Raw genomic sequence first — 14287 nt, 5'->3', positions numbered from 1 at the left:
GTGCTTGGTTACATAAAATGAATAATATGTGTTAAATGAGTACATGAAATGAAGGATATTTTTTGAAAAAAATTGACATTTGGACAGAGGATAGTAGTTTCAACCCTTTCTACTGATTATTCAATGAAATTAATAGTGTATCGAGACATTTATAATTTCATGTATCTTTGATAAAACGAAATTTTGGCTTTTTAAAAATAATAATTTCTTTATATGTATTAAAAAAAAGAAAAGAAAAAGAAAAAATAAAAGACGTAAAACGCATAAATTCGTAGTTTAATGAAAAACAAAATGTATTTCGATTGAACGAAAAATAATACAGAAAGTAAAATTGTATTATGCGCCAGAGTCCTTGGGATATACACGGTGAACCCCGTGGCGCGTTGTTGTGATCTAACATGGCGGAATGTAGTGTTGTGGATGTTCGATGTCTATGTCAATTTTAGAGTGATCTCGCGCAAATAATACGGAAGAACGGCGATGCTCCGTAGTTACAGCATTGAAAGAATTCGTGTAAGATAATCGTGTGATTGGAAATATTTACATCGTAAGTGACGAGCGAGTTCTTCTATATCGGTTTTGCTCATCGCGGGAATCGTATACAGGCGGCAAGAGCGCACACAGGGCTTCGGCTTCCCTGGCACAACGTTTCTTTCTGACCTTCCACGACGACGAACTTATTTCAAATGAACGACCTGAAATACGCTTGACATTTTCTAGCTTTACGGGACTGTGACACGTGCACGGAAGAGCGTGTACTTCACTAACTTTTCCCGCGCGTCCCAAAAGTTTTACTGTTGGCGCAGGTATCAAGCTTATGCAACTGAAGAGCTTATAAACATCCAGCAACGGTAAACAATCTCATTGTTCCGAGTATACATCGGAATAAAGGTACCGCTTCGTGATAATCCGTAATAAAATTCGACTAATGCACGGTCGTTTTTAAACCGTCGTTAATATCTTCATGAAATAGCAATTCCATGTATTTGTGCAGAGAACAAGAGGATATTCGTAATTTTGGAAATCGTTAACAATTGTTATTCATTATTAATATAAATCAAAGTGCATCACTCATGGTGATATATGAGTATTTTCTACTCATTGGTATTAGTATTGTAGTTTCTTGGAGACCACCCAAAGAGAGTATTGAGTTTAGATGAATGAGCGGTTACTCCGAAAGACATTTTTCAAATAAGTTAAGACTTCTGACTCTACGGCATTATATACAACAGCATTGTGCTATATCTTAGTGGATTATGAGAGAACAAATAAAAGTTTGGTAGATATAGATTTTTGTGTGTGAATTTATTTAATAGAAATTTTATAAGAACAGAAAGGCCAAGGATTTTTTTCAACTTCTAAGGCATGCAAGGTAGTTGGTGATAATACAAAAACAGCTGCGTAAAATATTTTTGACAACATGACGGACACACGCAGAAGAGTAAAGCTTTATGCACTTAATGCTGATAGACAATGGGACGATCGTGGTACTGGTCATGTTTCTTCTTCCTATGTAGATAGATTAAAAGGAATTTCACTTTTGGTTAGAGCCGAAAGTGATGGAACGGTCTTATTGGAAAGTAAAATACATCCGGATACTGCATATCAGAAGCAGCAAGTAATTATATATTCATTACATTGTATAACTATACAATATAATTCTTGCATTTATATTTTTTAGCATGTATGTATATGAAATTTATAAAAATAAATATTATTTTATGGATATAGTATTAGCAATTATAAGACTGTAAATAATCATATTTATATTATTTGATGAATTTAAATAATTTTAAGGAATGCATTAATTATTTTCAAATATGCATGTATAGTACGATACTGTTATAAGAGACGAAGTTAAAATATTTACATATGTATGATTACAGGATACTTTGATAGTATGGTCAGAGGGTGATAATTTTGACTTAGCCCTAAGTTTTCAAGAAAAGGCTGGTTGTGATGAAATTTGGGAAAAAATATGTCAAGTTCAAGGAAAGGATCCATCAGTAGAAATTACACAAGATATTGTTGAGGAGTCAGAAGATGAACGCTTTGATGATATGTCAGATGCTGCACCGCCCATAGAACTGCCTCCATGCGAATTAAGCCGATTAGAAGAAATTAATGAATTAATAGGGAATTCTTTGGCTTCTCCAATGAGAAAAGAAAAACTCGCTGTTGCATTAGAATCAGAAGGTTATATCAAGAAACTTTTAAATTTGTTCCACACTTGTGAAGACTTAGAAAATATTAAAGGCTTACATCACCTTTATGATATTTTTAAAAATATTTTCTTACTAAACAAAAATGCACTATTTGAAGTGATGTTCAGTGACGACACAATTTTTGATGTTGTTGGATGTCTTGAATATGAACCAACATTGCCTCAACCAAAAAGACATAGAGAATATCTTCGGCAATTAGCAAGATTTAAACAAGCAATTCCAATTACAAATGCTGAATTATTAGCTAAAATTCATCAAACATATAGAGTTCAATATATACAAGATGTTGTTTTACCAACTCCTAGTGTATTTGAAGACAACATGCTTAGTACATTGAGTAGTTTTATATTTTTTAATAAAGTTGAAATAGTAACTCTTATACAAGATGATGAAAAATTTCTGACTGAATTATTTCGTCAATTTACGGACGAATCGACATCAGATAGTAAAAGACGTGACATGGTTCTTTTCTTAAAAGAATTTTGCAACTTTTCTCAAAATCTTCAACCACAGGGCAAGGAATCATTCTATAAAAATTTAACAGCATTGGGCATATTACCTGCTTTAGAAATAACATTGGCAATAAATGATCCGCAAACAAAAACTGCGAGCATTGATATATTGACGTATATTGTGGAATATTCTCCTAGCGTTGTGAGAGATTATACATTACAACAAATAAATAATACAGAACAGGACCAAATGTTAGTCAATGTAATAGTCGCTCAACTTGTTGGAGATAGCGATCCTGAATTGGGTGGAGCAGTACAGTTAGCTGGTGTGTTACGCCTGCTTCTTGATCCAGAAAATATGTTGGCTTCAGTCAACAAATCAGAAAAGACTGATTTCTTGAATTATTTCTATAAAAATAGTATTGGAACACTGATAGCTCCTTTATTAGCTAATACAATTGGGGAACGACCAGCAAGAGAAGATTATAGAACAGTGCAACTTTTAGGATTGATTTTAGAGTTATTATCTTTTTGTGTAGAACATCATACATACCACGTTAAAAATTGCATTTTAAATAAGGATTTACTTAGAAGAATATTGGTTTTAATGAAGTCAACGCATACATTCTTAGTACTGTGCGCTTTAAGGTTTATGAGAAAAATTATAGCTCTGAAAGATGAATTTTATAATAGGTATATAATAAAAGGAAATTTATTTGCACCTGTATTTGATGCATTTGTAAGGAACAACGGTAGATACAATTTATTAGATTCTGCTATTTTGGAAATGTTTGAATTTATTAAATTGGTAAGTTATAACTATATAAAAACTTTGAACTTTACTTTTTAAAATATTTTCGTATAGTGATTTTATATTTAATACATATACGTATATGTATGTATATATGTATCTTTTACATTACAGGAAGACATCAAATCACTTTGTTCACATGTTGTAGAAAATTTTTCGAAAGAATTGGAAGCAATTGACTATGTACAAACATTCAAAGCATTAAAGCTGAGGTATGAACAACATCAGGATAAATTAAAGGATCGTGACAGAACAACACTCGACAGGTACATGTATTCAAGGTGCAATATATTTTATTTTACAAGAATTTGCTTGTGGATTAAACATTCCTTGCTTCCTAACATGGCACAAATTCTTGTACACCATAGATTGTTACTTAGTGCCGACTTACAATTGAATTTACTTACACATTGAATGTCGGACCAATTTTATATAATTTTACCACGACGTTGGAATGAAATCATTATTATTGTTTTGTTATGGTATCATCGGTCACCGATGATCCCCATGGCTTCGCTCCATTGGCAAATAGAGTCACCGGTGACCTCTATGTCATTTAACGTGTTAAAAATATTTTAACAATATTTATTTACATGTTTAGTGTTCCATCAATATTAAGAAATAGCCGGTATCGAAGAGATCAGAGACAATTAGATGAAGAAGAAGAAATATGGTTTAGAGAGGAAGAAGATTTTGATGAAGGAGAAGCAGTGGTACCTGCGGCCACGGCAGATTTGGTACCACCTGCTTCAGCTAAAAAACAATCTTCATCTTCTAATTCTGCCCTTGGGCCTTCCCTTACAGAGTCGAAAAATCATCAGCAACAACAACAACAACAATCTGTATTAAACAATAATACAGCAAATAATAATATCACTCCTCAGCAAACTCAAGTCAATAATAGTACATCAACAACGAATGAAAATCCAGTTACACCTGAGATTACTCCTAGTTCTACTATTGGTACCGTAGAAAAGGCAGGAATTATAATTAGAAAAGTAATTAAACTGTTTTAAGATAATCAGACAAAATTTTATATATAAATATTTATGAACATTTTATAATATATAAACAATTAACTTTATAGGGATTGGTCGATTATGAAGAAGATTCTGATGAAGAAGATGAGGATTCTGGATTAAGTCCTTCGCCAAAACGGCAACGATTGTCGTGGTAGACATTCTCGAAATTCAAAATAAATGTGCGATCTCCAAAGTTTTTAGTAAAATACGGCCCCTATTATGTGCACAAAATGCTGATCGAAAGGTTATACAATCTATTAATTTACAATGAGAAGGGTACAGGTTGTACTTTATTCATCCTGAGTGATAAACGCAATGAATAAGTGCTTTTGAAACACAATGCGTGATGAACTTTTACATCTTTTTCTTTCTTTAATTGTGTATATTAAACAAAGAAATGAATGTGAGAAGAAAGTGATTGGAAATAGTATAGAAAAAAAAAAGGAAAAAAAAAAAATAAAGAAAAAACATATTGGACAACGGGATCGACAAACACAAGTGAAGGTAAAGCCAAAATAATTGTATTATCATATTGACGAAATATTGGAAGTTCACTCAATGAATTAAATGAATTTAAAAAGGATTAATGATTTATTCCACTTATCTGGAAATCTACGTAGTAGGGAAAATTTTCACAGATAAGGTGAAAAACTCTAGACCTGGTGAGTTCTATAGACATTAATGTCTAAGTATACACTTTGGTCTAGGTCTATAAATCTAAAAACTGTGACTATATGACATGTATGAGTCCATCGAAAAGGAACTTACTACAAGATGTGTAAAGACCATTTTCGCATGTAAAAGTACATGATCTACCGCACAAAAACAGTTGTGTTTTTGATTAGCCATCCACGAATTGAATTAGTGGGACAAGCGATTGAAATCTGTTTTTGCAAAGGTCAGATACCATGAATCTTTATCCAATTCGACGGAAATAATATTTAGTTTGTATATATATGTATATTTGTAACGATTGTAAAACGACCACATACTTGGATTAAGCAGAAAATATGCGACTACTTCACAATCTCAGTTTCCTTCAAAATACATTTGAAGAGTTTTTTGGTTATCAATGTAAGTAGTAGAAGTTGTACAATAAATATTTGATTTGTGTATATTTATCAGTTTGCACTTCATGCCCGATAGCAATCCTCGATATAAAAAGTATGTTTTAAAAAATATTTAACGAATCTTGAATATTAAGTGTAGTATAGTATCTTTTTTACAAATCTTTTTTTTAATCGTAAGGGCAAAATGAGAAGCCTGGAATAATCTCTGTGCACTGAAAAAAGATTGTCTAATTTATGAAAATATTCATATCTACTTACATTATTTTATGTAGTAGAGCCATGAGATGAGAATAATCTCGGATATTGCAATACGAAATCTTAATTTTTGTTTAAATTGAGATTCTGTATGTCATGAAATTACAGGAAATGCCAGCTCCAGAAAAGAGTGTCTACTTTCTAGTTTAATCCGTAATTTTTAACATAGTTAAGATCTATAGCGAAGAGAAATCTATTACTTTGAATAATCATTTAACTAGAGCAGGCCTTATACAGTGACCAATTTGAAATAAATTATTGCCTTACACTGATTGAGTTGACTTTATAACAAAGTATTATAAGCTAATGTACAGAGTTTTCGATACGTCTAACACAAAAGAATTTTCAAGACTGTTGTATAATTGTAAGTATGAACATTTGAAATTTTTGTGATGTCGTAAGAACATTCGTATGCACATATTAACAAACTTTAACAAACAGACGCATATATTAACTTATGATACTACAAAAGGTGATAGAAGTTAATTCACTCATGAGATTAGTATATTGTGAATATTTCAAGTAGGCAAATTCGCTGGAGCTGAGTAATGTATGTATATATAAAATGTTGTTAATTCTGAAATGACCACAGAATATGTAACTGAATATATTAATTAGGTAATTAAGTAACAGAATATCGAGTAATGTATTTCGTGTGTTTTGCATATATTCACAATTTATTCCATAATAAGAAAGAGATATTCTTAGGCATAGAATGCTACATTGGGTGCGGCGAATGTAAGTAAATGAAAGGAATGAATTAATACCTAAGTGATACTAAAGTAAAGATGCAATCATATGCTATTTAAATTATACTCAATGTATTTTTGTACAGAGTGTTTTAGGCTTTGTCGCTATCATTTTCCATTATTTTTTTAAATGCTTGCCATCAAGAGAAGTCAGAATATCTTTGTGGCATATTTCTAGTAAATAGTTTGATATACATTTTTTTTCTCTTTATTGTATCATACTCTCTAAGGATGTATTATTGAATAATCATAATAGAGAGGATATATTATATATATGGAGAGAGAAGAGGGCAAATATGGATAGAAGAGGGCAAAGAGGGAATAAGGGGATGTAAAATTAAGTGCAGTAAAATTCCTATACTTTATTAGGAAGAAATTATCGTTAGACCGTCCTAAGTTCGAATATTATTTTATTTCCAAGAGTACTATATGTTTACTCATCATTTCAACAAGAACGAAGATAAAAATTAAAAAAAAAAAAAAAAAAAAAAAGAAAAAAAAGAAAAAAAAAGAAAAAAAGAAAAAAAAGAAAAATAATAATACATAAAAACATTCGTAGATCGTAATCTACGAAAAAATCGTGAAACGTCACAGAACTTTAATCATATCGTAAAACGTTACGCAGGACATTCGTTAGGAGAATTAAGTTGTAAATATGTGAAAAAAAAGAAAAGAAAACAAATGCAGCACTTCCAGGGGCACTCTTAAAAATTTCATTTAATCGAAAAATCTAAAACATTTTGTCCGGCAGTTTATTACCAAGATTGCTGTATTCAATGTTACATAGTCATTACATTGTAACATTAATCAAAGAACGGAAATTTACACATTGTACAATACCACACGTGCTAATAATAATAATATTGATATAATATTAATGATAACGTGCGTTTTACATTTAAAATACCAACAGAATGTGACATTTTTGTTCTCTGACATATGTAGCCACATACAAACACACAAACGCGAAAAATCACACGTTTTTTATAAGAAAATGAAGTTCATCAATTCTGTAAGTTAATGAGCAGTTATAAAAAAAAATCAGTGTGCATGACAATGATAAATATGTGAATGGACTACAAACGAAAGATCATATTTTGCATTTTATTCTGTCGGAGAATGAATGATGTGAAGATTAGATTAACTAAGCCGAATATTATATAGGCAGAATAAGTAGCATATAACAAGCAACATTGAATGGAAGAAAAGCTTACAATAGATGCAATGAATACATTGCATTATTTAAATGAGAAAAAAAAGAGTATCTTTATAAAAGTCGATTAATTCAAGTTATTTTATTTGATGTTTATTAATAACGAAATTTATCGACCTTTACAAGGATTTCTAATAATTTACTTTTAATGTTAATCAAATGTAATTTTACTCTTATTGCTTTCCGTGATCTATAATGTGTGTTAGACGTAGTATCGTTTTCATTTTTGTCCTTTTTTGTTTTTCCTTTCTTTTGTTCTTTTCCTTTTTTTTTCTTTTTTTTTCTTTTTTATCATTATTATTGATATATGTCAGAAATATTATCATCGTGTTAAATGTGTATTTAATATGTACATATTGTTACAGTAATTAATAATTACAGAATTACACATTAGAGTACTTATTGCTTGTTTTTTGCTACCGATCTGTCTTATTCAATATTAAAGTTGGTCGTAAAGGTGAAAATGATGGTGTGACTGACGCAAAATATGTGTGGTGTAGAAGTGCGAACAATATTTAATTAAATAAAATTAAAAATTTAGACAAAAGCGTCTATTAGATAGAGTTACAGACCCTACCTTAAAAAGCGTACTCGCAAAATTGTTATTTCGAATCGGGCGCAATCGGCGAATTAAATAGCATTATCTTTATTATTATCAATTTACTCGTAAAAAAACGTTTTATATTTCGTCATTATCTTTACCTTCTCTTCAGTAAAACACATAATCTTAGCTCATATTTTGTAACACCATTGTAAATATTAATCTGGCTAATTGAAAAAAACAAAAAAGAAAACATGTCGATCGTATATGATCATGTAGGCAATAATTACAAATTTTATTCTTCGAGATAAACGATTGAACAATTTTATTTATATCGCTAAAGGGAACGAGATACTGAGGAATGAAGTAGTATGCATAGTATTTATGTAATTTATGAGCAATCCAAGTATTATATTTGAAACAAGTTAGGCATTTATATACAAATAAAACCTTTCATAATACGAATAAACTGAAACAACATGTTTGCGTATAACTACGTCTTATATTTTTTCGTTTGAATGGTGAAAAAGCTCATAGAAAAGAAAAAAGAGAGAAAAAAAGGTTTTAATATTTAAATTTAAAAAGAGACGGAAGAAGACGAAACATATCGTCTTACGAGTATTAATCAATCAATCAATCAATCAATCAATCAATTTGCCCGGATTACGATCAATGGAACATACGTATAATAATGATAAATATATTATTATATATTCACTTCACTTGTGCACAACTTCGGCCTTCAATCGTGCCGCTAAAGCTTTACGTACTTGAAGAATTGACGGTTCCAATGACTGACCAATGTCTAATTCCTGCTCTCCTTTTATCGTTGCATCTGCAACTACTCGAGCAGAACTCGGACGCGTTGCATTCATTTCGAGCCGCTGACTACGTACTTCTTTCTTTAGGGCTACCAATTCGTCTCGTCTTGCTTTTAGATAGTCTTGCCGTCTTTTTATATCTTCTTCTTTCGTCTGAAAATACCTAAACGTTATTCCATATCTATGCGAGTATAAAATTACATCGATTTTAAAAAATTTTTACATCTATATATATATATATATAAGGTGTTTTATAATTGATAATACAGGCGAAAAGGAGGTGATTGTAAGTACATGGAAGAATAAGTCGAAAATATAAATTAACGTTTTTCTTTTGTTTCATATGAGGCTTAGTTTTCGAAAAGATCGACTTTGAAAACTCATTGGGTCGTGACGTGCGTATATAATTACGAATAAAATATAATTCATCGTGTTTGTAAACAGTTCTCTGCGACTTCTTCCAATATGTGATTTATGTGATCATAGTCAGTTTTCGTTGATCCATCAGAACGGTGACATATGTGTTGCTCGGTCTATCTGTCGGTGAGTCATAGCTTGCAATTAGTCGTAATTTCGTATGCACGCACTGCATTTAAAAAAAATTCGATTTTACCGAAAACGAAGCCTCCTATGAAACAATATTCATTTTCGACTTTTTTTTTTACAAAATCACTTTTTTTCCACTTATACTATCAGTTCCGAGACATCCTGTGTATATATATATATTGGATTGGCAACTAGGTGATTGCCGGATTTCAAATAAGAAGGAAACGACGAAATCCGCAATCACTTAGTTGCCAACCCAATATATATATATATGTATATATATGTGTATATATATATTTATATATATATGTATATATATATATGTATATATATATATATATATATTTATATATATATGTATATATATATATGTATATATATATATAATTATATATATACATATGTAATTATATATATACATTGTTCCGAACTCGTTCCATTTTTGTTGAAGATATCGGTTCAAGTGGTTGAAATGTTTTCAATGGCGGCAATTTTTCTAATTTTTCAATTTGAGCTTTGATATTCTCATGAGTAGTATTTGTCTCTGGTTCGAGAGAAGAATTTTCAGAAGATCGTGTCGTAGCCCTCAAAGCTTCTTTCATCAATGTCTTCTCATTACGATATTCATTAGCAAGACGTTCGTGTTCTTCAACAAGAGAAGTTTCCGTAGGTATCGCTTGTTCTTCCTTTTGATTCTCCATAATATGTTTACTACGAAAACAAACCTGTTAACTGTTTTTTCTTTTTTATTATTATTATTATTCTTATTATTATTATTATTATTATTATTATTATTATTATATTATTATTATTTTATTATAATTATTATTATTATTATTATTATTATTATTATTATTATTATTATCATTACTATTATTATTATTATTATTTTTGTTATTGTTATTATTATTGTTATTATGATTGAAAAGGAAAATCTTGAACGTCATTTTTAACACGGAAAGTTAACTCACTTAATTAACTCCTCCATTACTAATTCCTCGTCCTGCAAACCTTCTGTTTCGTACATAAGAGAAGCTGGAGTTAGGCCAAATTTTTGTTCTATCATGTTCAATGCCTGCAATTGCAACTCTAAATTCTTTTGTATCATCATCCTTTTAAAGATTTCGTACTCGTTTGCCGCCCATATTTGTTCGAATAAACTCTGAAACGTTAAATTGTAAAATTTACGATTGATTATTTTTTGACAATTGCTTATTATATATTTTTTTTTACGTTTCACTAACTTGTTGAAATTGTATCGGCATTTTTGTATTTTTGTTAATGTTACATGCGTATTCAAATTGTTCCGGTGTTATACCCATATCCTCCATGAAACATCCGAGTAAGAGATCTACCAAATTTTTATATTCCTGATATATTTTACGATACTCTTCATTGTTATCCTCCTCGTTTGCTTCGAAGACTATAAAAGTGAATTATTGTTTCATAATTTTGCGTATTGATATATATCATGATGATAACTATTCTTTCTTTTTCTTTTTATTTATTTATTTTTTGATTATATAATTGTTATAACATATATAGTAACACGTACTCAATGATTTTTCTTCTATGAAGGTCAGCAATGGTGCAGACCAAATTGGGCCTTGCAAAAATCCAACTAATGAATCGAAGACCCATGCACAATCTTCCTTGTCATTCATATTAATTTTATTGATAACGTAAAATATGTAATGCTTTTGACGATCGTCTATCCTTTTTTTCTTCTCCACGAGAGAATTTGAGCTAAACTATTCGCGTGTTCCATAAATTGTAGTCATAGCTACGGTGTACAAAACAGAATTGCTTTTACAAGCCTGCGCTAGACCACCGATATTTTAAGTTTAATATATAGAAATTTATATACATGTATGTATTATACATATATACACATATGATATGATAATAATGTTCCAAGATTTATGTATGTTATTTCTAATAACACACACATATATATATATGTGTATATATATATATATTTACGCTATAAGTACTATTCAATTACTTTTTTATGATTAATTACATCGTAGCATAGATATTTTGTTTCCCTTTTTTTTAAAAAATGAATTAAATAAGACGTAAATCAAATTACACTATGATAATTTTTAAGAAAATCTTACTACCAACTTTAAATGTTTTTTATTTCAGCATAGAGGCATTATATATCGTGATAAGATTAAGTAGAGTTGCTCGATCGGTAAACCGGACTGCAAATGTATCAACGTGAAAGAAGTTAGTTTTGAGGTTATATATTAAATTGTTATTGATATTCAAAATGTCGAAGGCAGGGAAAATGAAAACAATTAAAAAAATAATGGAGAAAGTAGATCATTCTTCTAAATTACGTACGGATATACCTGCAGGAATGGCGAAGCCAAGCCCACCATTAGGTCCTATGCTTGGACAGGTTAGAATAGAAGTTTTTAATTTATTCTTTCTTTTTTTTTACAGTTGTATACAGTTTGTGAATGGTTTATACTAATTTAATATCTTTTATATTTTTAGAGAAATATCAATATTCCTAATTTCTGTAAAGATTTTAATGAAAAGACGCAGCATATCAAAGAAGGAATTCCATTACCGTGTAGAGTCAGTGTAAATGCTGATAGAAGTTACAATCTAGTCATACATAAACCACCAACCACTTATTTTTTAAAACAAGCAGCTGGAATACAAGTAGCAAAAATGGAGAAAGGTATAAAATATTAATGTCAGTAGTTCATAAAGAGATATATAAAGTAATAACTTGTTAAAGGTAAAATATTATTAATTAGTTAGTATGTTATGTTTTATTTTTTTGTTACAGGCGAAGTAGCAGGCAAGATAACTCTAAAACATTTGTACGAAATTGCGAAAATAAAATCGGAAGATCCCCCATTAGCGTTAATGTCTTTAGAACAAATTTGTATAATGATAGTCGGAATAGCTAGAACTTGTGGCATCGAGATAGTACGAGAACTAGATCCACAAGAATATGCAGAATTTTTGGAAGAAAGAGAACTAAAGGTTATAGAACGTAAAAAAGAACTCCAATTGGCTAAGGAAACTAAATTACTTAGAACAGTATAAAAAATATTGTTTTGCAAAAGAGTAAATATAAACATTTATATATAATGAAACATTATATGTTTGCATTATATTTCGTTATCCTGTAACAATTTCATCGTATACATAAAACATTAACTGTACATTACAGTTTTTTTATGTAATAAAACAGTTATAACAAGTAGTAGAAAATTTGACTGAGTAATAATGAACGATTATCTCGTTTCAGTAGAAAAAAAACAAAAAGAAATAAAATAAAACAAATAAAATATATGATAATCTTTATATTGCAAATAAGAGAATTGATGTTATTACACGAATCCTTTTTATCTTCGGACAAAACAAATGCTATTAATCGAGAAATCATCAGAATCATAGCGATATTATTATCGACATAGAACATGTGTTGTTGGTTTATTTATATATGTACAGTAGTAGTAGATCCCGAGTATAATGCGAGTTCCTACAACGCGCTAAAAATATTTATTGGGACGATATTCTTCTGTTTCATAATTGTTTTATTTTTTTTTCCCAAATGTATAACACAATTTCCTATAACGTGATTTGATACAACGCGGGAACGTATTAATTGCGTTGATGGTGGGTTTGTTGTATATAGAATTACAAATTGTTAAGTGAAGAATCTTAATAAATTTAACATCCCGCCGATAGATGGTAGTGTAAGTTGAGTCGACGCTCGCGCCTGTACGATCGATGACAGCTTGGAGGCCGGGAGTCGGGTAGCGTTCGGCAAGAGCTTTTCTTCGAGTCGAAAAAGAAATTTCGTGGACGTGAACATAATACGTACGTATTTATGTAGGACACTGTGTCGCGAGAATTGTTATTCGTTACCTTTTTTTTCATCCTTAATACATGTGAAAAAATAATCGTCAGCTGTCCAATCGTAAATTTTCATTAGGATTATCGTGTTACCGCTCTAAGAAGAGGAAGAAAGAAGGAGAATAAAAAGAGGGAGGAAGAAGAAGAAGAAGAAGAAGAAGAAGAAGAATAGAAAGAGGAGATTGTGTTCGTGTAAGTTCGCGCGATTTCGTGTGTGGTTGCGCGGAAGGCAACGAAGAGGGGGAGGAGAGGAGAGAGCAAGAACGCGCGACTCATAGAAAGAGAGAGAGAGAGAGAGAGAGAGAGAGAGAGAGAAAGAAAAAAGAGAGAGAGAGAAAGAAAAAGAGAGAGAGAGAGATTGAATAGGAGGGAGAAAAAACAGGTAACGTGGACTTGTATCACTGTGGAACTCGCACGCGGTTTTGCTGTCAGAGTTTTCGTCTGGTTAGCCGGTTTTAACCGATAACACGCCTATATATTATATATATGTGTGTGTGTATGTGTGCGCATTTGTGTATATACATATTCGCGATTATACGATTTCTTGATTACCTTTCTTTGGTGTGTTCACGTTCCCCTCCCGACGTTTTAGCCCCGCGCATGGCGGTGTCCGTTGCAATAGAGGTGTGACATCCTGAAAGCTCGCGGGGGTGAAGGAGGAAGAGGAGAGAAGAGTTCCAGAAAGGACGACGACGTG

The 14287-nt window shown here is 30.8% G+C and overlaps 3 protein-coding genes across 7 annotated transcripts; 2 read left to right on the top strand and 1 right to left on the bottom strand.

Moving 5' to 3' along the window:
* The first annotated feature begins 320 nt into the window (after positions 1-320).
* Positions 321-5627, top strand: flfl (serine/threonine-protein phosphatase 4 regulatory subunit 3 flfl). 3 transcript variants are annotated; one of them, XM_085658107.1, is made up of 6 exons: positions 321-891; positions 995-1618; positions 1887-3485; positions 3603-3769; positions 4090-4486; positions 4576-5627. In XM_085658107.1, the coding sequence occupies exons 2-6, from the start codon at positions 1421-1423 to the stop codon at positions 4663-4665; spliced, it is 2451 nt and encodes an 816-aa protein (XP_085514233.1). In that variant the 5' UTR covers positions 321-891; positions 995-1420; the 3' UTR covers positions 4666-5627. The 3 variants fall into 3 exon arrangements, with proteins under 3 accessions (XP_085514233.1, XP_085514232.1, XP_085514235.1); XM_085658106.1 differs by having other exon boundaries at positions 321-1618; XM_085658109.1 differs by having other exon boundaries at positions 352-1618; positions 3603-3754.
* Positions 5628-8473: 2846 nt separating this feature from the next.
* On the bottom strand, positions 8474-11497 carry LOC118440550 (cilia- and flagella-associated protein 36). Its single transcript, XM_035863771.2, has 5 exons — positions 11261-11497; positions 10950-11128; positions 10677-10867; positions 10125-10416; positions 8474-9312 (listed from the first exon to the last, which is right to left on the bottom strand). Exons 1-5 carry the CDS (start codon positions 11367-11369, stop codon positions 9058-9060), a joined length of 1026 nt encoding a protein of 341 aa, XP_035719664.2. The 5' UTR covers positions 11370-11497; the 3' UTR covers positions 8474-9057.
* mRpL11 (mitochondrial ribosomal protein L11) lies at positions 9608-12959 on the top strand. Of its 3 annotated transcripts, none has more exons than XM_035863784.2 (4): positions 9608-9702; positions 11854-12112; positions 12211-12400; positions 12512-12959. In XM_035863784.2, exons 2-4 carry the CDS (start codon positions 11981-11983, stop codon positions 12772-12774), a joined length of 585 nt encoding a protein of 194 aa, XP_035719677.1. In that variant the 5' UTR covers positions 9608-9702; positions 11854-11980; the 3' UTR covers positions 12775-12959. The 3 variants fall into 3 exon arrangements, with proteins under 3 accessions (XP_035719677.1, XP_085514236.1, XP_035719678.1); XM_085658110.1 differs by lacking the exon at positions 9608-9702 and adding an exon at positions 10230-10371; XM_035863785.2 differs by lacking the exon at positions 9608-9702 and adding an exon at positions 10233-10375.
* The last annotated feature ends 1328 nt before the right edge of the window (positions 12960-14287 follow it).

Source organism: Vespa mandarinia, chromosome 7, assembly GCF_050613455.1.
Source record: "Vespa mandarinia isolate Hongniang chromosome 7, ASM5061345v1, whole genome shotgun sequence".
NCBI classification, from domain to species: domain Eukaryota; kingdom Metazoa; phylum Arthropoda; class Insecta; order Hymenoptera; family Vespidae; genus Vespa; species Vespa mandarinia.
This window is presented reverse-complemented; position numbering and strand designations above follow the sequence as displayed.